This window comes from Rhinolophus sinicus, linkage group LG02 (genome assembly GCF_036562045.2).
Source record: "Rhinolophus sinicus isolate RSC01 linkage group LG02, ASM3656204v1, whole genome shotgun sequence".
Classification (NCBI taxonomy): Eukaryota; Metazoa; Chordata; class Mammalia; order Chiroptera; family Rhinolophidae; genus Rhinolophus; species Rhinolophus sinicus.
The window spans coordinates 195,390,302-195,415,206 of record NC_133752.1 but is presented as its reverse complement, the minus strand read 5'-3'; the positions used below and the strand labels follow the sequence as shown (position 1 = coordinate 195,415,206).

At 45.4% G+C, this 24,905-nt stretch overlaps 1 protein-coding gene and 1 pseudogene across 1 annotated transcript in view; both read left to right on the top strand.

Annotated features, from left to right (window-relative positions):
- Positions 1–2,497: 2,497 nt before the first annotated feature.
- Positions 2,498–24,905, top strand: part of ARFGAP3 (ARF GTPase activating protein 3) — a 47,685-nt gene continuing 25,277 nt past the window's right edge. The window contains exons 1-7 of the mRNA XM_074326489.1: positions 2,498–2,672; positions 7,544–7,662; positions 13,413–13,485; positions 17,020–17,151; positions 18,182–18,265; positions 20,822–20,909; positions 24,657–24,713. Coding sequence (XP_074182590.1) covers positions 2,604–2,672; positions 7,544–7,662; positions 13,413–13,485; positions 17,020–17,151; positions 18,182–18,265; positions 20,822–20,909; positions 24,657–24,713 — 622 coding nt within the window. The 5' untranslated portion in view covers positions 2,498–2,603. The remainder of the gene's footprint in view (positions 2,673–7,543; positions 7,663–13,412; positions 13,486–17,019; positions 17,152–18,181; positions 18,266–20,821; positions 20,910–24,656; positions 24,714–24,905) is intronic.
- LOC109436450 (U6 snRNA-associated Sm-like protein LSm3) lies at positions 14,796–16,808 on the top strand (annotated as a pseudogene).

Genomic DNA, 24,905 nt, shown 5'->3' with positions numbered 1-24,905 from the left:
AGCTCACATTTCGCCTTTAAGAATTTGTTTTTAAATTTTTTATTGGGGAATATTGGGAAACAGTGTGTTTCTCCAGGGCCCATAAGCTCCAAGTCATTGTCTTTCAATCGAGTGTGGAGGGCGCAGCTCAGCTCCAAGTCCAGTTGCCGTTTTCAATCTTAGTTGCAGGGGGCGCAGCCCACTATCCCATGTGGGAATTGAACTGGCAACCTTGTTGTTGAGAGCTCACGCTCTAACCAACTGAGCCATCTGGCTGTTCCTCCAGAAGCTCAGTGGTAGCTGGTTATCTTCAATCTAGCCGTGGAGGGCACAGTTCACTGGCCCATGTGGGAATTGAACCGGCAACCCTACCGCTCAGAGCTTGTGCTCTAACCAACTGAGCCACCCAGGCACCCTGGCCTTTAAGAATTCATTACACTTTTAGGTGACCTCCTCTTACTCACTTGCATGGCAGCCACCTTTCTCCTGTGCTCTGCCAAAGCTAAGGAGGTCATGTGTGCATCTCTTTTTGGAGAGGCTTGTCTCTCTTGGAAGTCAGTTTACTTGGTTGTTTTGTAACCTCGGCAATCTGATGGGCTCCAGAGAAGGTATGACTTTGTAGATTATGCAAGGCCTTTTCTCATTATGATATTGGGAGTGACACTCTTTATACATTTATACATTCTAAGCCCATTCCACAAATCTTTGTTGGATACATACTACATGCCAGGCATTGCTCTAGGTGCTGGGGTTAGGGAGGTAGACCAAATAGATCTGATCGCATGAAATTTATATTCAATTGAAGGGCGGCAAATATATTTACATATTATAGTATCAGGTGGTAATAAGTTCAGTGAAGAACACATAAGCAGATGAGAGAAGACAGTGATGGTATTTTCCCCTTCCCTTTACCTGCTTCTTAGTGGGGACACTATACTTCCTTGTACATTTGGTCTTCTCCTAAGGGATCTCCGTGTTGAAGAGTTGAGTAAACACACCCTGCCCTAACTTGATACATAACTTAGTAAGATTTCAGCTCCAAACAGTAAAGGGGACCATCATCCCCATCAGAAAGGAATGACTGTTCATGAATATGCCAGGTTTTTATTTAAGGCCAAACTAGTACCAACAGACAGAATATACAGGGGTATATACTTGGACTCAGTAGAAGGAAGAACTTTCAAATAGTTATGGCTGTCTGCAAAAATAAAGTACTGTTCTGGAAGGTAATAACTTTCTCTTCCTTGGAAAAGTTCCACCCTAGTCCTGGCAAACTTTCAACTTCCCCAAGGGTATCTAACCAGATAGGTTAAAAGTAGACCATCACCAAAGGCTTTTCCAGGGCTTCTCTCTGGGCAGCTGCTCTCCTGTGCTGCTCAGCATGGATTCTTCATCTCTAACCCCATTGTACAGACGAGCAAACCAAGCTTCGGAGAACAGAAGTGACTTGAGCAAGATCACAGAGCTAAGCAGTAGCTGGCAGGACTGGGCTTCGTGCCAAAGTATTGCATTTGACTCCAAAACCTGTTAGCTTTCCCTGCACCACCCAACCTCAGGCAACATTTTCTGGTGGCTCCACAGTCACTTTTGTAAAAGAAACACCTTTCTCCAAGTTTAAATCCTTCTAGCGAGTAATGTTAGCCAACGGGTAGAGGACAGTCTGAGGTGCTGGAAACGTTGAGCTTCTTCTCTCGTGTGTATTCAATTCTGACTGAGCACCTTCTGCCTCCTGACAACTGCTCTCTCTCACTGACCTTCCACCCAAACTGATACTTAGAGAAAACCAATTTTCAGCGTAGAAAGCTCCCCACCCAGGGGAACTGGCATTTTAGGATTCTTAACCACGGAGCAGGAGGGACTTGTGGGTGGAGCTGGGCCCTTTGTTGGCTCTGGTCTTGACTTCCTGTTGAACTCTGTGGCAATTTCCCGGGGAGGGATGCGAATACAGGGAGAAGCCATGTTGACGCTGGGTTCCTTTCTCCACGTGGGCAGCCGGAGGGCAGTCCGGGCTGCAAAGTGTGCTTGCACTTCTTGGTGGTTCCGTTTCTTTTTCTTTTCGCGAATAAGCCCGTTTTCTTTTGGTGGATCAGCTGGAGAATTATTAGGCCAGTCGACAGGGACTAGTGAAAACCCTGCGTCTAGACTCCAGTCCTCTGTCGGAAAGGGCGGGGAGGCCCTTCCCCAAGTTTCCTCCTTTGTCACTTCAAGTGGTTGGTTCTGCCGCACTTACGGGATGGAAGTGAGAAGACCTTGGCCAAGGAAGCAGTCCGTTACGAAGGTCATGCGCACGGGACTAAACCCCCAACCCAAGGTCAGGTTCGCTACCCACTGCCCTGCACGAACCGCAGACGAGGACCCGGAAAACGCGCACGAGCCTTCTGTGCACGCGCCTGCAGCGCCGGAGGCGGGGCTTGAGTGGGCGGAGCCAGCGGCGCAGTTGAGCGAGGCACCCTAGAGAAGAACGGCGCGTGCGCTCCCGTTGTGGGCGGGGCTATGGGCGGGACCTGCCCGTCACGCGCAGCCCCGCCCCCTGGGCCGTCGTCTAGCTCCGGGAGGCGGCAACCGCTCCTTGTCAGCCCTTCTCGGTTGGCGGGGCCAGCTGCGCCCTCGGTTGTCTGGTGACCATGGGGGACCCCAGCAAGCAGGACATCCTGACCATCTTCAAGCGCCTCCGCTCGGTGCCCACCAACAAGGTAAAGGTCGCCGGGCGTGCTCACGCTTGGTTGGCATCCCTGCCGGACCCCGCGGGCCGCCCCTGCGGCGCCAGTGGCCGCGGCAGTGGGAGGAGGAGCCGGTTTGGGCTGTGACACGTCGCACTTGCGGCCGCTGGGCCTCTCCTGGGTCCGGACCGCTCGCCGCCCCCCAGTCTCAACAAGGAAGGGGGGAGGGGTCGCACCCTTAGGGACTCGGGCGGGGCGGGCAGCCGGGGTCCTGGGGGCGGGAGGCCAAAGCACCTGGGGGGTCCTGGGGGCCGGGGGCAGACACTTGCGGGTTCCGGACGCCGGGTCGAGGGCGGGGGCGGCTTTGGGGGGTGGCCGAGTGGACACTGTCGAGTTCCCGAGAGAGCTGAGGATACCGGGGTCCCTACGAGTGGGGGCGACACCGCAGGCCACCTGTGACCCAGCTGGGAAGCACGCACAGGGTGAGAACTCCAGCTGGTAGCGCTCGGCGTTTGGAAAAGCTCAGCTCGCCCCCCCCCACTCGTGAACTCATCTCTAAAGTTCCCCCGGGGGCGCCTGTGGAGCCTGCCTGGTTCCCTCTGTCCTTTGATGGCAGCGTCAGTGTCTCCGATAAAGCTGCCAAGTGGTCTGTGCAGTGGCTTCCAGCTCTTTTCTCTTGCTAAGAAAGCCCACACAGACCCTTTCTCTTTCTTCCCCTTGGGTCTCTTTGGAAATTAGGGGTTTCCTTTTTTGCCATATCCAGAGGCTCTCCCCTCCCTCCCCCATGACTTTTACAACTTTTCAAAACTGGCTGGACATGTGATGACACATCGGGCTAAAGTGACACCTTCCGATGAGGATCACAGGTCGGAGTGGAACCTGGAGAGTGCAAAGGGCTGTCGCGTCAGTGTGGACTCTCCCCTCCCTTCCTGTGACAGGAGTTCTGTCTGGTCCCCGCCATCACCTCCAAAGTGAACAGCTGTTAACGAGCATGGTCACAGGAGCCATGAGGTGATGGCAGAGAAAGTTCCTGAGTTTTACAGAATTTAGGTGTCTTTAAGTCTTGATGGGAGATGGGGAGCCCATCATTTTACAGCCTACAAAGAGGGAGAAAGGGAGCCGTTTGTTGGAAGCGATGTCTGATGGAGGTAGGAAAGTCAGGAGGAGAAAGGCTCCAGGAATTCGCCAGTGCTGATTTCTGTGCTAGTTTCTTGATTTTCAGGTTTAGATTGACCCTTTTATAAAGAGTGGTTCCTGTAACTAGAATTCTTCAAAGGGAAGGTGCCCTTTTCAAATAAGAAGTCAGTGCCTTTCTACCAAGAGACACTTTGAGGGACATGTGTGGCTTGCTTATAAATTGTTATCAGGACCCTGCTACTTTCTGTGTCCCCTTGGGCAGGTTACTTGACCACTTGGTACCTTGTTTTCCTCGTCTGAAAATGGGACATGAGCAGGATCTGACTCAGAGGGTTATTGTGAAGATTAAATATTTGAGAAAATCTAGGAAAAGCAATTAGAGCAGTACCACCGTATACTACCCTCCAATACACATCAGCTCTTTTCTGTTATTGTTATTTTTATTATGAAGAACACACCTGTGGAACACTTTATATGCTGTAATGGGATTAATAAAAGCATTGAGCAAAAATATTTTCTGGTAATGTTCCACACTACATTTTTTTGTGTGTGTTACATTTCTTGATGAAGACTTTTTATTCGATCATGAGTAAGAAACCATTACCTAAACAAAGATGAAAACTAGTTTTAGTGATGTGGAAGAGTTGTAGGACATGAACCATTGTCAAAATGGGGTTCTGAAAAGGAGCTGTAAGGTACACGAGACAGGCAAGGTAGGTAAAAAAAACAACTCGGTTTACTTTCAGAATGTGGTGTCCAATTGCTTCCTCTCGTGTATGATGACCATTTACTGTAGACCAAAGGTTTTAACTCATAAGGGTCAGCTTTCTAGTTTGTGAACTCCCGCCTTGAAGCTATACTGTTCCTTAGTTTTATGTTGATTCCTTAAGTTATTCATTCAACAAATATCCATTGAGCACCTGTGGTGTGCTGGGCACCGTGCCAAGCATTGAGAGTACACTGATGCACCCTGAATAAAGAGACAGGCTCCTGCCTTCTCGGAGTACACAGTCCAGTGGGTGAAGGATGAAGGCTGTTGGCCGTGTGAGAGGCAGTGTGATGATGGGGTGAAGAGGGGGCCGGGGCGCAGACGGCCTTGGGTCCGGTCCCCGCGATACCCCTTCTTAACTGTGATACTTAATTTTAGAATTCCTTAGTTTTCTCTAAAATGGGGATCAAAACTGCGCTACTTGATTTGCATGAAAACTCAGGGCCCTCGTTTGAAAAGTATTAAGAATTTCAAGATGAGACAAGAGAACGTTAAGCAGTCATGGGCCCTTCTGAGTATGGGGCCCAGATCACACACACCCAGGAAGCGGGCCCGATGGGGACCATAACCATACCTTCTTACAGTGTTGTTCTGAAGATTCGATTGGCCAACAGCAGTGCCTGACAGGGAGTAAACAGTCAATATTAGCTCCTTTCTATAGCAATTATTATTCTCATCATTAGGCAAAGCAAATTGTTAGTCAAAACTATTTTTTATCACCGTAATAACTGATACTCTGCTTAGAAAAGCATGTCTCAACTTGGGTTTGGGGTTTCGTATGAAAACACAGAGGAGTCCGTCTCTCAGCGCAGTGTCCTGCGAGCAGGAGACTCAAGGCGGCGTGAGAGCCAGGCTTGGATTTCTAACTGCCTCCCGGCCTCAGATCCCACACGTCCCAGTCTCCGCGCCTCCAAACTGCCCCACTACCTGTTTGTGCCTTTAATGCCACTTTGTGCCAGGCTGGGCGCTTGGCTCAGGTGAACAAGATCGACAGGGCCCCGCCCTCAGGGAGCTACACTCTAGCAGTTCCTCATCTCAGTGGGTCAGGAGGACGCTGTGCCTCCATGTTCAATTCCCCACTGCTCTCTTGTGCAGCCAGCCTTGCGGCCGCTTCAGGGGTGGTTCTCCGGCTTGCTGCCCTGGGCCGTGCACACCCAATCTCTGCTGTCACCTCTGTCCACAGGGCCATTTCCTGTACAGGCTATTGCCACTTGCTGACCTTTTAGACTCTCTTCTTGAGGTCCCGAGTGCCTGTCTAGAAAAATGGATACATCCTGTCCTTGCTTACTAAGATTCAACCTTGTAACTAATTGTCCTACCCTCTAGACTGCTAGTCTGTGGGCTCTGTGCAGCCGACTCTTCCTGACCCACCTTCTTACACGTGCTTTGTGTGCTCCAGGTACATAATTTGATTGTACAAACGTACACAACTCTTAGTTGAGTAAGTGAGGCATCACAATGGCCTCTCGCAGAGGGATGGCACCTTTGGCAGAGTCCCAAGTAAGTGGATGCCTTACTCTGATGGCTGTGATCACAGGGTGTCTGAATTTCTGTGTCCTTCCTCCCACTGCACAATGAGCTCTTCAAAGGCCAGCGTGTGCCTTGGCAGGGGGTAGGGGCTCAGCACGTGTTTGTGGAATCAGCAACCCATCTACTTCTTAATACCTGAGCGCCGGCCAGTAACACTGAAATGAATGGCTGGCACCTTTCATGTCATTGTCACTCCATGCCCACGATTCCTGCATGCTCATTGTGGGCCTATGATGGTGAGGGGCTTTGGGAAACCCGCTCCTGTTTTCGCTCTCATGTTGCCTTCAAAAGTCCAGAAGCCAGGTCTTTCTTGATGATTATAATTGGGACAGTGTTCACATACGTTGCTGTGCCTATGAAGCGTGTATAAAATATGGGAGCTTTTTTTCTGGAAAAGAAAATTAAAAGCAATTCTCCTATTAGTGGAATTTTTACTGTTCTGTTTTTCTGACTTTAATTAATTACGCGTGAATTTCCATGACAAGCACTGTGTATTTTAGACTGCTTTTATAATCCTGTTATCAGATGAAGAATATTTGACCTCAGTCAGTGTTGAGGAAAGGAGGCTCGGGGTCTCTCTGTGCTGAGGTTGCAGTCGTCTGCAAGCTGGAGTTTCCATTCTCAGGCTCACCTGTGTGGTGGCTGGCCTGCCCCGCCCGGCACTGGCCTCACAGCCTCTCCACGAGGCTGCCCAAGTGTCCTCAAGACATGGCAGCTGGCTTCCCCCAGAGCTAGTGAGCCAGGGGAGAGAGAGCAACAGAGAGAAAGGAAGCCACAGCGTCTTTTGTAACCTAATCGGAAGTGATACATGGCATTCCTGCCACATCATGGTCACACGGATCACCCTGAAAAAGTGCGGGTGGAACTCCACAAGGGTGTGAATACCAGGAGAGGAGGATTATTGGGGGCACCTTGGAGTCTGGCCAGCACCCTCTCCTCCTCCTCTGGGTGAGGAGAGAAGTATCCATCTGTGCCCTGCCATCTGGTCTAGAGCCACTGTCCAGGGGACAGTAAGGCCTTGAGCGTTCTGAGCAGGGGCAGCCATGACTAGTGTTCCTTTGCGTGACTGGTAGGAACCGCGCTGATGCTTCAAGGAAAGGTGATGTGAGAGATGATACACATACCCGAGTCCTCGTCACTACGCATAGTGCGTTATCATAGACAGTGTTAGATACAGTGGTACAGTGTAATACTGCAGTGTTATAATAGATACGTAATGCATAATACTAACGTACCACGTAACTAGTGGGTTGTATTAATGTAACTATATTAACATATAATTATATATACAGTAATAAAGTGAATTGAAATTTGAGGTTTTTAAAATCTGGGTGAGATAGTTTCTAACAACCAGTTTAAATTGTGAAGGTTATGCAGCTTTCAAGCTAAATCCTGTACCGTATCCTACGGGATGGCTCATTTGGCTAATAGAAAGTAACAAATAACAGGATTTAACATTTTCTTTCAGGTGTGTTTTGACTGCGGTGCCAAGAACCCCAGCTGGGCCAGCATCACCTACGGGGTGTTCCTTTGCATCGACTGCTCAGGCTCACACCGGTCACTGGGTGTCCACTTGAGCTTTATTCGGTAAGTAAGTCTGTCCTCGCTGGTCAGTGGGAGGGGTGACACTGTCCCATGGGACTCTTTCCCCTTTTTCTCTTATGTTTCCTTCGACATCAAGTAGATGAGAGGTTGATTATGAGTTAAAGAGATTTAAGTTCTTACATAATTAAGTAAACTGGGGAAATGTGTTCTTTTCTGGCCAGTTACTGGTATATAGAGCTCTGTGTCAGACCTGAGGCCGTGGTGGTGACAACAGTCAGTATGGAGGCTTGAAGACAGTATTTCCTTTCCCTTTATTATCTTGTAATAACGACAGAGGCGCCCTGCTGGGCCACTCGTGGTAGGAGGGGAGTCAGGTGCTGTGGGTCTGTCCCCGCCACCCACACACAGGTGGACAGCCAGGTCCTCAGAGCAGGGTTTCCCTTCTGGCAGAACCCTCCGGCCCTGGCCCGCACCACACGAACACCACAAAGCCCAAGTGACAGTTTTTGTATGAATTTTAGTGACGTCTTGGGCTGCATTGTGTCCTTCTGGCGAGTTCCTCTCCTCCACTCTGACACTGGCAGTGCCCAGGCGGGGCCTTTGTGTGCATCAGAGAAAGACGCCCCTCTGGACACACACAGCCCCAAGTCCAGGGGGAGGTAAAAGCGATTGAAATAACAACAAAAAGATCCCAGCCAGACTTGGGCTTGGAAGTCAAGCATGGCTTGTACATCAGCAGCCATGGGCCGAGGCTGGGGCGCCACCGAACGGCCGCGGTGGATCCCATCCCCTGTTTCCTGCTACTTCTTCTCCCAGGGAAGGAACCAGCTAGGCAGGAAGGCGACTTAGAAAGTGGCGAGCAATTTTATTTTATATTATGACTTAAGGAATTTGATTTTATATTACTGTAAAGAGCATTTTGTTCCTGGAAGATAAAGTCTTGTAATTCATGATGAGATATTTTGTATGATAGCACAAAAACTAAGTAGTAACGATCGCAACATAATTTCTTTTTAAATGTATTAACTTAAAGAGAACTTTCCTAAGTTCTTTTTTCAGAAATCAATTTGTAAAGGCCTGATGTGCTAAATATTTATAGCCATGTAACTCCATAGGTAGTTATCTAGGAAAGGGAATTCTCATGTGTGTTCTTATTGGTTTTAGAGCATCAGTTTCTTCTTTTTTCTTAGATGTTGGTCCCAGAATATTTTGAATACACTACCCTGTCTTTGTCTCTTTTTTAAATATTGAGGGGTTTACTTGCCAGGGCAAGTTTATTTTTAATGTAGCTCCCCCTTCCCGCCCTCTCCATCCCCCCCACTAATGGTTGCCAGTTAACACGATGACTTACTCTGCCCAGAGCCCATGAGCTCACAAGCCCACAAAGGCTGGACTTGAGGCAACACATTATTGCTTGTCTTCCTTTCTCTTTGATGTGTTCTTTCCCTCTGCCTCTCTGCCAAGCCCTGCCCTTAATAATCTCACCCTCCCTTTTCCTCACCACCAAAGCACACGGCCAGCATAAACCATTCCAGGAAGTGAGGTGGTTTTCTGACATGTTCCCCAGTTGAGGGAACGCCTGACCTACAGCCTGGTGAGGCTGGACAGCAGGGTCTGTTTGGGCCGTTGCAGGTTTAATCACCAGCCTTTTAAGCGTCAGATAAATATAACTGTATGAATCACAGTGCTTATCAATGATTCAAATCAACTGTTAAAAAAAGCACTGTTTAAAGAGCTGCAGCCTAGGATTTGGACAAGAGAAAGTCAAGGATAAGGGTATTCAGTATCTTTTGTTTTACAAGGTGGGGAGCTTCTCTTTGAACATTTTTTATTGATGAAAAAAATATTACAAACACTAGCTCACTGGGAAAAACATCCAAGCAGTCCCAAAGTATATAAAGTAACAAGTGAAAGCCCTCATCTGGAATCCCTTTTCCCCTCTTCTTCCTCTGCCCCTGCGAGCCACACACACACGTACATGTACACACAGACACATACACACACCTGCACACACATGTACACACACACTCACACACATGTACACACGCCTGCACACACACACCGGCACATACATGTGCACGCACACATGTACAAACATGCACACATACAGGTACACACACCTGTGCGTGCACACATGTAAACACATGTACACATGTGCACATATATGCGCGCACACTGGTACACACACACAGGTACACATTCACACACATATGCACATAAGTGCACACACATGGTCCCGTTTCCCAGACATGATCATGTTAGCAGTTTGGCATGGTGGAATATGTATTTAAATGGGGTGTTTTTTGTTTGGGGGACGGGTTTGAGTAGAATTTTAAGTCAACAATTTTGCAAAGGAAAAAATTTACAAACTGTGACTTTTGCCAAGCAAAAAGGGCAAGGCAGGTTAGGCATCTAGGGAAATTGCAGACTGCCTTAGGGCTGACTGCAGAGTGGACCTAACTGGATGGGGCCCTGCCCCCCCACATTCCCCATCCCCCCCTACCCCCCGCCCACCTGCCAGGACTCAGACTTCTTCACTCCAGCACCTGTGAGATCCTGTCTCACGCACTGCCTTCCCTCTGGCTCTGTTCGTTCTCAAGTTCACTGCTAAGTATGTGAATGGGATCTAGTCCCTGCATTGATCTTGTTGGGCTGGGAGCAGGGACAGGCTTATCCACAACATGAATAAGAAGAAAGACTGTGGCGTGTGGCACAGAGATGGAAACAAAATGCTGCGTGCAAGTCTGGTCGGAAAAGCAGGCATAGTTTAAAGGAAGAGGTAGCACTTGCAGTGAACTTCGAGGGCTTGGTGAGCTTTTGGTAACGGACACGGGCAGGGAAAAGGAGGCCAGCGCTCAGATGTGAAGAAAAGGTGTAGAGGTGCGTGTACAGCAGTGAAGTGCTTAGTGCTACTTTTTATGCATCGGAAAATGAGGAGAAATCGGGTTCAAAGGGGACGATTTGTGGGACGTTGTGGAGGGTCTTGACTGCCAGGCTGGGAGCTTCTACTCCCCTCCCGAGGCCCCTGCAGGGTGTTCCTGGGCCTTGAAGGCTGACATGGTCCTGGGCACAGCAGGCGCCCCCCAAGACGGACGAGGGGGCGCTGGGTAGGCGGTAGGAGCCGAGACTGCGGCCCGGCTGCTGCGGGTCTGAATCCCAGAGTCATCCCTTCCAAGCTCTGGGTGTGTCCCTTACCTCGCGGTGTCTGTTTCCTGCCCTTGCAAGTGGGGACGAGGAGCCCAGTACAGGGTGTTGGCAGGAGTGAGCGAATGGAGCCCCTGCCGCCTGGCACGGGCGAGCCGCCAGCGCGTGCTGACCGTGGAGCCACCCGGGCGCCTGCTCAGTGCGCCTTTGGATGAGCTTAGCGTGGACGGGTGACGTCTCACACGACCTTAGGTTAGGCAGTCAAGCCAGTTACACACCAGTGGCTTCCTGGAAGCTGCTCCTGGACGTGTCTCTGAGTAAGTCACGACGAATTGTGCTGTGGTTTATGCCATTACCGGTTCCTGATTTCAGGATGACCCTGTCGTGTTTATGTGGTGAGTCCTGATTTCATAAGTTTCTGAAATCCAGATGCTCTGCTTACAAAGAAATACTGACTTTGGCAGCCACGAGGGAAGCAAATTCGTGCCATTTTTCAGGAGGCTGTGTCTTGACTCGAATAAGGATTACAGAGATTGTGGGAAACCTGTTTTCTCGTTTACCTGGTTGGTTAACAGGAGCTGTTGTGTTCAAGTGACACCAATTCTTTAATTTTTCTTACTTTCGCGGCTTTGCTTTTTCCTTAGCACTCAGAGACTCTTACCTTTCCCCATCTCTTAATCTAAATTAAAGATAAGAAATAACCGACATTGAGTCACCTCCTCATGTGGGATTGGGCACTGATGAGTAATTCAGGTTTCTTGTTAAGGTTGGCTGTTGTCAAAGTCCACTGACATCAAAACCTTCTGTTTGGAAATTCCAGGTGTATCAGATAGAACCCCTGTCAGCTCATTTCTAGAACAATTAGGCTTTTTTAAACCTTCATTTCTAAGAAATATACAGAGAAATGTTTGGCTTTATTTTTTTAAAGATAGTTTAGGACCAAAAGTTGTAAGGCAGATTAGCACGTCTGAGTACTTGTAGCATCAATTTTAGGACATACTTTAGGTCAGGTACCTAGTATGTGCCTGTGCTTGAGTATGAGAAAAATATGGGACGTGTATGTCCTCTGGAGCTGGCTGCTTATGACACAGTGTGACAGGGTTACCATGATGATGATGATGGTGAGAATTTTAGCAGATGGTGTTTACCACAAACCAAGCACTTTTCAGACACCAGCTTATTTAATTTCTACAAAAGTGAAATAGATAATACTGTAATTATCCCCACTTTACAGATGAGGAGAGTAAGGCACAGAGAGGATAAGTAACTTCCCTAAGGTCATGAAGCTAGTAAGGGCAGAGCTGACATTTTCACTCTCTCAGTCTGTGTCCAGAGACTGTGCTGTTCACCCTATGGCTGGCGGGGTGGGGGGGGGGAGAGGTGGGGACAGCCCCTGACTCCATGTGCCGTCTGCGGGGCAGTCACGAAAATGTGGTGACTAAGCAAAGTCTTTCAGAGAAAGGATTTCAGAACAAGATACACAGTTTAATCACCTTGCTTGGTAATCAAATAAATCTGAAAGGTTTTCTTTTGTCTTTGGTAAATGTGTTTCTTATAAAATATGGTTTAATTTTTATATATCACCATGAAGTGGATTTGTCATATGTATATATAATAATAATATTAGTATTATTATTAATCTTAAGGTAGCTAGGGGCTTCCAAATAACATCCCAACATGCATGAAGGTTAAATGATACAAAAAGGCATAGAAATTAGTAAATGGAAGGGCAGCAAGAAAGGAAATTTTGGGTGGACCTGAAGCCTCTTTTCTTTCTACCCTGCTCGTTTGTAAAGGTGTCCTACCTGCACCCATTTTCAAGTCCACATTCCTTGACGGTTAGTGGGGAGCAAGCTCCTGTGGGGTAGCCTTGCTGTTTGCTCATATCTATGGATTCAACATAAGACCTAGCATCGTTGCTCTGTCATACCTTGCTTTACGCTGATCAATCACCTGGTGACTTTTTGTTGTGGGGAAATACACTTACTGCCTTTACCTTGCTCGGTGGGATCTTAGGTTACAGGTAAGTAGAGCATAGGTGTGGTTGGGTAGGAGGCACTGGCACCTTTCACTTCAAGAGCAGGAAATCCCGAGTTTTCTTCCGTCCCGCGTGGTGTTGGTTGGGCAGGTCCCTTCCACCTGGTGGTAAAACGATGAGCATCGTCCGGCTCCTACTGGGGTCAAACTGGACAAATGGACAGCCGACCTGAAAAAGCCCAAACAGCGTATCTGCGTGAGTAGAGACGCATGACCACATTTTAGGTCGTAACCCGCTGACGATGTCAGGCCGAGAGTCAGAGTTGTTCCCGCAGCCCCAGGAAGCTTGTCATGTCCCTGTCCCTTGGAAGAGATGGCTGGCTGCAGAAGTGCGCTGGCCTGCGTGGCCGGTCTGTGGTCAGGCGTGGGGCGGAGCAGGCAGTCGGGGCCGGCAAAGCCTCGGCTTCTAGGCAGGACGAGGGGCCAGGAGCTGCTCGTACCAAGCATCACACACCCTGGAGTCCCAGCGTCCTGGAAGCATGTGTCACTGTGAACCTAAAGGGAGAATTCTTCAGGATCCTAAAGATCAAGGAGATCTTGTTCTCAAAAGTTGAGTGGATTGATTCTGGGGAAGAAAAGGATTAACATTTAAGAATGTTCTTTCCCTTTAGATCTACGGAGTTGGATTCTAACTGGTCTTGGTTTCAGCTGCGATGCATGCAAGTTGGAGGAAATGCTAACGCAGTAAGTTCGTCTCATACTTGTTTTCCTTCTGTGTAAATATGTGTGCCACTGGTGAAGACGCTCAGGATCGGCAGTGTTCGGGAGTCCCTGTTGGATAACAGCAAAACATGAGGGGCTTTGCCAGCTGGGCCATCTGGTTGACTTGTTTATCCCAAAATCTATTGAACACCTAATACACAGGAAGCTTTGGGCTAAGTGCTGGGATATGCGACACACAAGACAAATGAGGCCCCCTGTCTCATAGGCAGGGACAGTCATTAAATAAGTAGATAAAAGAAAGTAACAGGTGGTAATAGTGCTATAAAGACAATTAAACCAGGCAGCGATGATGTGGAAGAACCGGAAGGCGTCTTTATGACAATAGAGTTTTTAATATGTGAGGGTGGCTTTTGTGCTAGAAGGGAATAAACGCTGATAGCTCTTTACACCTGAATTTTGCTTAATCTATTGAGTCTACAAATAAAAAAATCTGGTCTCCAAATCTTCAAATATAGTACATAAATATCATTAACGTATAAACTTAGTAATTTCTGTGCAAAAATAACCAATTAAGTGGTCACTTAACTTATAATTTTAAGAGCAGATTTTCTTAACCCTGCTTACAAACTTAACTAAGGATCCTCAAACATTTTAAACTTCATTTGTAAATTCAATATATCCAATTTCTCAAACACTGAACTGGCAAAAATCACCCAAAGCACTGATACCCTATATATAATGCCAAATGGTAGAGGCTGAATAAATAGAATTCCCTTGGACATGCCATTAAACATTCAAAGTATAAGAAATCAAATTTGTATGCATTTCAAATAAAAATTATATCTAGCATCAACTAGATATTTAAAATTAAAATTAGAAATCTAAAATAGTAGTTTTCAAAATACAGATTCCCTTGGATCAGTGTTTCTCAACCTTTATTCATTATTGTTCCCAAAGCAGAAAAATTAACTTTAAATTTGATTATTTTACATTTAAATTGGATTTAACTTTTCCCTAGTGAGAGAAATTAAATACTAAGGATGTAAGGGTGAGCTTTGGAGGACCACAAACCACAAAGTGAAAAAATAGCTAAGATTTTTTTTTAACTTTCCAAGAAACAATTTTTACCCCATTAAGAAAGCATACCTTAACTTATTAGAAACCTGTGCCCATTATCGTGATGTCCACAAGCTTGTTCCAAAACTTAACGCTACGGGTGTGACTTGATCTGCTGCCCTTATTTCTAAGCCTTCCCAAGGTTGCAAGTCCGTTCACCCCTCTAGAGAGCAGCTTTCTCATCTCCAGTCAGCGGAGGTGGCAGAGGTGGGGGGATGGGGTGGGGAGGGTCAGGTCAGTGGTCATTCGCTCAAGCGCGGGAGTAGGAGCCAACCTGCTTGGGTTTGCGTGCCTGCTCTGCCCCTGCTTACTGTGTGACACTGGGCAAGTTGTAGAACCTCTCTGTGCTTCAGTTTCCCCATCTGTAAAGTGACTGATAGTGTTGCTATGAGGATGTAATGGGACGGTGCCCAAAGAATCTAGAGCAGAATCTGGTACGTGTGAGTGCTCAAAACTATCGTTAATCAAATTGGGTTAATACAAGGATTCTTGTACGGTTTTTACAATACCTGCTTTAATTAAGATATGAATTCTGTGCTTCATGTCTCTACATGGACCCTCAGAAGGTGGTTTAAAACAGTTTCCCCTAATTGTGTAAACATTTGTCACCTGGCCTGTGCTGTTTCTCTTAATGAAGAAATAGTGACCAGGAAGGTGAGAGTTAGCGTAGCTCCTAACCAATTTGCCAGAAATTTCAATTCAATGGAATCCTAATTGAAATGGATTTCTCATGGATTAAAAGTAGTCCTGGCAGGGTTTGGACAAACTACAAATATTTTAAGTAATAAACTATCAACAACAAACTACCAGCATCATAGGAGAACCCCTGGTCTCATCAGGCTCGGCCTGGGTGAGCAAATTTCTGTGGAAATGAGAAATGACAGAGCTTTGAGGTAGATGACATGCTTTTGATTGACATTTAAATATGGTACTGGGAGATGTGTAAGAAACTGTGACCACTATAGAAATTGATGAAGAAATGTATAAAGAGGTATATAAATCAACAATACAGAATATTCCAGGGCTCTTTGTCCGGGCAGATGGTGCTGTACTGGTTGCCCCTCCTTTGAGAGTTGGCTGAAACAAAGAATTTATCTTGCATGGAAAATAGGAGGCTTTGTATGATTGCCTCTTTAAATGTAGAAGATATTCAAAAGAGAAACCAGAGTAAAATTTGATATTAAGAAATGATCGGGCCGGCCTGGTGGCTCAGGCGGTTAGAGCTCCGTGCTCCTAACTCCGAAGGCTGCTGGTTCGATTCCCACATGGGCCAGTGGGCTCTCAACCACAAGGTTGCCAGTTCAATTCCTCGACTCCCACAAGGGATGGTGGGCAGCGCCCCCTGCAACTAAGATTGAACACGGCACCTTGAGCTGAGCTGCCGCTGAGCTCCCTGATGGCTCAATTGGTTGGAGCGCGTCCTCTCAACCACAAGGTTGCCGGTTGGACTCCCGCAAGGGATGGTGGGCTGTGCCCCCTGCAACTAGCAACGGCAACTGGACCTGGAGCTGAGCTGCGCCCTCCACAACTAAGACTGAAAGAACAACAACTTGAAGCTGAACAGAACCCTCCACAACTAAGATTGAAAGGACAACAACTTGACTTGGAGAAAAAGTCCTGAAATTGCACACTGTTCCCCAATAAAGTTCAGTTCCCCTTCCCCAATAAAATCTTTAAAAAAAAAAAAAAGAAATGATCAAGGGTTCTTCCACTCCTGAAACAAGTTGATTTGCAGGTAACTCGCAAATTCGTAGCTCAAATGACATTTTTATTTTCCTCCAACCCTTCCAATAAATCTGGTCACCAGGATGCAGCACTCTTTCTTTCAGGAGTTGATTTGCTCCATTGTTTTTTCTGACAATTTCTGATTTAAAAAAAATTTTTTTTATTAGTTTCAGGTGTACAAAACAATGTAATAGACATTTACACCCCTCACAATGATATTCTTTTTTTTTTTAAGGAGGGTACAGCTCACAGTGGCCCATGCAGGGATCGAACCGGCAACCTTGGTGCTACCAGCATCACACTCTAATCAACTGAGCTAACAGGCCACCCAGATTTTTTTAAATTTAAATTAAATTTGATGTTTTTTAAAAGATTATTTTAATGCAGAAAAAAAGAAAAGTAGTCCTGAGTGGAAAGCATCCCCCCAAATAACATTCAGAGTGACACAAATAGTTTAATAGAGAAGTGAGGGGCCAGTTATTTTATTTTGTGATTCAAGTCTCACGCCCAGTTTTACCAAAATATTCATGTTACCATCTGTGGAGGGTATTCCCTTTTACAAGGAAAATTTTATTTAAAAAATTTTCATGGTTTACATTAATTTGGTTTTCACTAGTAGTTTCAAAAAATCCTTCATATCATGAAGTCCCATTTTTGGTTACCATGCTAGATTTAATGCGGTATTGCTGGTAATCTGGGTACTCTCCTCTGTAGTCATCCTTCTTCCATCAACATGGGTGTGACACCAGCGACACCAACGCCAAGTACAACAGCCGTGCGGCCCAGCTCTACAAGGAGAAAATCAAGTGGCTGGCCTCCCAGGCGACGCGGAAACATGGCACTGACGTAAGCACGGCGGGTTGGATGGGTCGTCTCCTTCAGACGAACATTCGTTTCAGCAGGAAAAGTGGTTTTTATCCCAGACAGTAAAACCTTCTAGCTGGATTCTCTTACAAGGGAACCACCAGCTGGTTCTCACCCTTGGTGGCTCTGTGCTTTGGTTGGGGGGTGTGTGTGTGTGTGTGTGTGTGCTCTGAACACTGGTGGAGCGAATGCTGAAACCCCAGTCCCAAGGGAAATCCAGGGTCAGGTGTCTCACTTCTGGCCACGTTTTCATCCACTGATCAAAGCATAGCCTTCCCTTACGTGTGTTTCTGTTTAAAGACACCTTATTTAACACATATTGTTGATGCTACATTGAACTCAGCCAACAGCACTACAACTCATGTCTGAGTGAGACTGTATTTTCTCTGTGAGGCACATGGCAGCCTCACGTGCTTACGGACGCCAGGTCCCACTCAGCACTATGCTTCGGGGCCATTTTTAAACAATGAAATCACTAACAAAAGGCACAAAAACATGAAAACATGTCACTAAATAGACCACGAGAAGGACACTTGTTGACAGTGTGAGCTGAAACCAGGCAGAGTGTCGCCCTCTTCAGCCTCAGCTGGGAACAGGCACCTGGGGCAGAGGCTGTGCTGCTCTGCGCATGTCCATGAGGGACCGCAGGAGCGCCCCGAGAATGATTTCGGGGTTACAAGTACATTTAGCGAGGACGTGAATTCGCGGATATGGAATCCACAACAAGGGAGACGGACTGTACTTTGGAACCTGCCCTATTTATAGCAGAAGCCTTTGATCTTTCCTTTTCCGAAATGGCTTGCGACATCCTCAAGGTTTGGAAGCAGAAATTGCGGAATGGATACATGACTAAAATGTGCTCAGGGCCCCCATGTAGGCCTGTTACTGATTTTTACTAATGGGAAAGTCCCCGTCGTTAGCAAACAGGTCTCTAGAAAGGGAGTGACAGGTAGGAACTAAAACCCTTTTAAGACAGGGAAATGCTAAGGGCCACTTCATGTCTTTGTTCCAGCTGTGGCTTGACAGCTGTGGGGCTCCATGTCTGTCCCCTACACCAAAGGAGGAAGATTTCTTTGCCACTCATGCTTCTGCTGAGGTACGTATTATGCTTTACGGAATTTCACAGTGTACTTCATCTGACAGTTATAAAGGGAAGATATTTAGAATGTTTCAGGCTAAACTGCTATAACAAACAACCCTGAAATACGGTCACTTAAGCAAGATAGAAACGAGTTTCCCATCAGAAGTAGGCTGCCCAGGGCTGGCCAAGGGATTTCTTGTGTTGTTTGCAAATGAGACTTTCATCTCAGGGTCCAAAGTGGCTGCTCCAGGGCATGACCTTTCCCAGCAACGGGGACAGACGTCCCAGAAAACAAGTGCATAAAAAATCTAGAGGGCATACCCATTACCTCTAGTCAGACCCTATTGGCTGGAATTTAGTGGCATGGCCCATACCCAGCTGCCAGGGACGCTGAGAAATTACTATAATCTGGCACAGTCCAGCTCAGAGCTTTGGAGCTGACAAAGAATGAAGGCAGTACTTTATAAACCCCAATTTTAAAAGGGGTTTGAATCTCGTTGCCCCTGGTTAGCTGTGTACACAGAACATATCTCAAGGCTGTTATGAGAATGAAATGAATTGATACAGATAAAAGGAATTAGTACCTAGCACAGAATACGCTTTCCGTAAATGCTATAAGTATCATTATCTTTTCTGTGGTCCGATGGCAGCAGTAACAACAGTCCACAGTCCTTTTGTGGGTTTTCTCCAAGTCGTTTAGATCAGGGAACATAGGCTCCAAAGCCTAAAATACTTGCTATGTACTGGTCCTCTCAGGACATGTGTTGACCTCTGGCTGCGAGCCCCTGTTCTGTTAGCTGCCCTGCCTCCTCCCAGTCCCACTGGGGAGGGGACCCCCTTTGCCTAACTGCTGCTCAATCCAGTCTTTAAATAATTTTCAAGTAAAAATTGTGTGAAGTTGTATAAATTCCTAAACCTTGAGTTTTTTTACTATTATAATTTGCACATACGTGTTACTGACGCAGTCCATTGTTACCAGAAGTAGTTATCAAGAAAGTAGTTGCCAGAAGTAGTTAACAGAAGAAAAACAGATAAGGTGCTCTATTGTGATCTGTTACTATTGTTTACTATAGAACTAGATATAGAATAGCCATGGTGAGTAGCTGAGAAACGTTAGGAATAGAAATGATGGGCTTAAAAGAGGAGAGATGAACAGTTTGGTGTGGATTAGAGTTGGAGATGTTAGTATGAATTCATGTTTATCTTAGTGTCTGTCTCTGTATACACACGTGTCTCTATATACACACATGCATACACAATGGAGAACTAATTCTCCGTATGTGTGTCTGCATGGGTTAGTACACACATATATGTATTGCTTAGCTTTACTGAGAGGGCCAGGGGACAGTGACAACCCAGGACAACAAACATACCCGACACCCAGATCTTGCTTTCTAAATACCATTCTCCCATAAAAGGAACCAGGGCTGCCTTCGGAGAAACCGCAGACTCTGGGACTGAGGCTGCGGGGGCGGATGAGCCTGGAGCGTCCTGTGGTGCTAGGAAGTGAGGAAGCGCTGGGGAGGGAGGGGCCTGCAGGAGGCCATGTCCAAAGGACTCGGGAACCAACCTGAAAGAGGTCCCAGTAGTCAAAGCGGAAGCAGTTTGAACAATGAAATAAATAATGACAGTATTGGATTGTAATCCAGAGAACAAAGTAAATCTCCAGGAATCCATACGGATATAAATAGATGATTAAATAAATAAATGGGGAGAGGGGACTGTCTTCCTTATACGAAGTTCCAGGTCATGTATATAGATACTTCCCCTTGAGAAAGTGGGGCTTTACTCCCATCCCTGGAATGCAGGCCAGACTTAGTGACTCGTTTTCTTCCACCAGAGGATGGGAGGGGAAATGGTAACTTTACAGGGAAAAGACTGGCAGGTGTTTCCTGAGTCAAGTGCTCTGGTATCAACAGCATTCAGTCATGTTGACATGAGGTGGTGAGAAGGGCATCTCACCTCTGTGGTTTTCTTCGCCCAAATTGAGTCTAATCATGAGAAAACATCAGGCAAACCCAAATGGGGGGGGGGGGAGCATTCTACAAAATACCTGATCAGTAACCTTCAAAACTTTCAAGGGAAGACTGAGAAAATGTCCCACACCAGAGGGCACTAACGAGACATGACAAATGCATTGTGGGATTCTGGCTTTGATCCTGAAACAGAAAAGAGACAATAGTGGAAAAATTGTTGAAATCCAAATAGAGTCTGGAGTTTAGCTAGTAAAGTACCAGTGGTAACTCAGTTTTGACAGCCCTACCATGGGTATTTTAACCTTAGAGGAAGCTGGGGGAAGAACATATGGAAACTCCATACTCTTTGCAACATTTGTATAAATCTGAAATTATTGCATAATAATAATTTTATTTTAAAAAAAGGAAAAATAAAGAATTTGAGGATTGAAATAGAGACTTAAGAATAGACATGTTGAATATTATCCTTCCTTCCCAATAATCCACGTACTAAGAAGGTGACTATTTAAATTATTAGGTTTTTTCCCCTGCTTTGATTTGTTTTTTTTATGACTTCTTGCCTGGCCTGCTAATGACTTTTGTCACCTTGCTTCAGGTGAGTAGCACAGAGTGGGTGTCAATACAACCAGAAGCATCATCTTTAACACCAAGGAACGTGGAAACCACCCCAGCAAATAATGAAGGTAGTCTTTCGAAGTTCACATAAAGCTACCCTGTGGTTCAATGACTTGCTATGAAACTATTAGAAAATAAGACCCTGTATTTAATAGGGAAAGATATCCATGATAGATGATAAAGTGGGAAAAACAGATGATTGAACATGGAATATGAGCTCATTTTTGTAAAAAAAAAAAAAACAGAAACGAAAATATACACCCACAGAAAACATTCTGGAAGGTACACACCACAATGGTTAATTGAAGAATGAAATTACTGATGATTTTTTCTTTCACTTTGATACAGTTGGGTTTTTTTGATACAGTTTTGAAGTGACTGAACTTTTATGATGAATATCTGTTTTATCAGAAAATACAATTGCAGTTTAAAAAACTATTCTATAAATAGTTGATGCCCAATGGTTCACATTTGGTGACTTTATTATAGGATTATATTTGTTGTAAATAAATATATCAATATCAATTGCTTACATTTAAAAAATCACTTATGTGATATGAATAACATGGGTCAAGACATCAACTTTTTCTGTTTTAAAATTGAGCATGTGTTATTAGCCCAGTAAATGTACGTGTCAATTAACAACAGAAACGTAGCATTGACAACTAAGCAGTGAACTCCTGGAGGGCTGGCTCGTATAAGCTGAGCCTGGGACTCTCCAAGGAACTTAGTGTAACAGGAAGGACCAGTCACCAACCTTGAGACTGGGCGGTAGGACAGAAACTTCCCGGCAAGGGTTTTGGTGGAGGGTTGGAGAATAAATGGTATTTCTCAAGCGTGCTAGAAGTGGTCACTCAGCTCTCTGTGAAAAGAGTGAGGGAGTATGCTGTAAAGAAAAGATTTGGTCACTTCCCTTGTATTGAATTACGGGTGCGAGTGTCCGAGATTCCATCAAAGAGCAGGTTTCAGGGTGCCTGTTTTTCATTTTACTGGTCTAAGAGTAGATCAATCAGTGAATCAAGATAGGAACCTCTGCATTCTGGGGAACAATGAACGGAGTTGGGAGAAATGTCTGGCGTTTTGGAAAAAATAATAAAATAAGGCAGAATTCCTTCTTTACTCTTTACACCAAACTAAATTCAGGTGGATCAAAGATTTAAGTCTAAAACATTAAAATATGAGGGCACTAGAAGACACATGGGTACAGGTTTTTATCATCCTGGGATGGGGAAGCCCTGCTATGCATGGTCAAGCCTCAGGAAAGAAGAGCTCAGTAGGTCTGACTAGTAGAAATGTGCCATTTCTGGTCTGAAGAAGTGCCTTGAAGACAAATGATAAACATTTGCAGTTCATATGTAGACAAAAAGCTTAGTTCCTTAATATGCAAAGAACTCTGACATGGCTGGTTTGTATGATTTGCACCTGTGATTTGTTTTCACATTTCATCTTTTATGCACATGACCCTAAATGCCTGCAAAGAAGACATTGACACATCTCCAAGAGGCGTTTAACTTTTAGATTTCTCAGACGTCCACTGCACTGCCACTTTGCTGCTTTCCTGTGCTTGCTTTCTGTTTGGCTTGGAGTGGGACTGTCACCCCGGTTGTCATGTGGCCACCCCATTATTGGAGTCTCAGCTCCAAGTCCTCTCCTCAGAGAGGCGGTGTCCAGCCACAGAGCCCCTGCAGCCCGGCCAGTGTATGTACACTGTCTTCCTCGTAGCACAGCACACCTCAGCTCTGGGAGCTGTTGTGTCCCTTAGCTTGCATGTCCATTGTGTGTACCTTCCACTGGGCTGTGAGCTCCTCAGGGAGAGGTTCTGTAGTAAGATAAGGAATCTTCCTGAGCCATTGATCCATCTGTCGTTATCCATAAGGAGAGAGGAGGAAATATAATTCCAACACTCTGCTGACTGACAGAGAATCGCTGGGGTGTGTACCTTCCGAAAGTGCAGGTGATCGTTTGAATATTATTACTGTTACAACTTATTAGCATAAAGGCCTTCTGAGCCTGGAGGTTACAGGCCACAGGAGATCCACGTAACCTCTCCAGTCCAGATGTTTCAGTTCATTTTACTAACAGAAAACTAAGGTACCTAAATGCAGAACAAGATTTTATTCTTGTAAGTATTTTATTTTATTTTTAATACATTTTATTGGGGAATATTGGGGAACAGTGTGTTTCTCCAGGGCCCCTCAGCTCCAAGTCATTGTCCTTCAATCTAGTTGTGGAGGGCGCAGCTCACTGGACCATGTGGGAATCGAACCAGCAACCCTGTTGTTCAGAGCTCACGCTCTAACCAACTGAGCCATCCGGCGCCCCTATTCTTATAAATATTTTTTAATCTACATTCTTAGCTGAAGAGTTTCTCCTAAACGTTTTTATCATTTAGAATTCCATCTCCTTTTGCACCTGCGACAGCCCTTTCCTCTCTCTTCTCAGTCCAGAATTTTTCTTAAGCAGCTGTTAGTTAGGGAGACTTGTCTCAGGCTTAACCCAGAATTTCATTTGTCAGCCCTCGGTAACAAGGTGCAGTCTTGAGTAAGCTTCAGGATTATACAAGGAAAAGGAGAGAACAAAAGAAATTTAACAACTGGAATGGGAAGCCTGAAATACTCTGCTGTTTCTTCATGGCCCAAAGCAGTTCCTGGCCCATAGTAGGTGATCAATAAATGCATAGTCAGTTCTTTTTCTACAAAATATCATCCTTCTCACTCATCCTGCTGTGCCTATTTAAATGCCTCCCCTAGCGCTTAACTTTTAAATATTTATTAAAAAAACAAAACAGTTGTGTTTCCGCTGTTGAGCTAGCCATTTTTAAATACACAGCTTTATTGACATATAATTCATACACTATAAAATTCACTGTTTTAATACAATTCACTGGTGGTTAGTACTTCACAAGATTGTGCCACCATCACCACGCTCTAATTCCAGAACATTTTCAGCATCCCCAAAAGAAACCCCGTACCCATCAATAATCACTCCCCATTCTCCCCTGCCCCCAGCCCTTGGCAACCACTAGTCTGCTTCCCGTCTCTATGGATTTATCTATTCTGGACATTTCATACATAAGGAATCATACAATATATGGCCTTTTGTGACTGGCTTCTTTTGCTTAGCACAATCTTTTAAAGGTTCATCCATGTTGCAGCCTGTGTCGGTATTTCTTGGTTTTTTTTAATGGCCAGATAACATTTCATTACACAGATATAGTACATTTTATCTATTTTTAAAATAACAAATAAAATTCAATTAAAATAACAACATATTTTTAAAATTAAAGGAGCCATTAATTAGGATCGGGTTTATTCGTTTGTTTGTTTTTAAGAATTTTGAAAATTCTTAAAAACTGAGCCATCTGGCTGCCCCGAGGATCCTTTTTCAGGTAAACTAGAAAACAGGGCAGATTTCCTGACAACTGAAAATTTAGGTTTCTATCATTGATATAATTGGTATTAGAATTTCTAAATGTTAACATATGTTGGGTAGATAGTCCATATATGTAGCAGATAACTCAGAACAGTTGACTTTAAAACGCCAGATCACGAGGTAGAATTCCGAATGATATTAATTAGGGAGACCACTAACAGTTTTATTCTATAAAGCAACTGTATAAGAAATACACTTCTATTTTAATGGACTTTGAAATCAAATTCTTATAATGATAAAATAGAAAATGAGCTTAAAAGAAAGACGATCATTGACAAAATTGGATAAGATGTGTACTACTGAGCAAGTTGGACGTCTTATACATTCAAAGGATGTTTGATGAGTCTGATTTCTGCATTAATATCAATATTTTTAACTTTCAGGACCAGCACAGGGACCAAGCGTGGAAGGTCTTAACGTACCGACAAAGGCTGCTTTAGGTAATGTGCATCAGACGCTTTATTCTGCTTTAGAGAGTGAGGTCGTAAGGGAAAAATGGATTCTGCCTCTGCTCAGACTTTATAGAGCAGCATGACGTCATGACTGTTAATCTGTAACCTGTTAATGAGACTTGATCACGCGAACACGCCGCTCTGATTGGGCCCGCTTGATGGTGAGGACGTGCGGCAGCC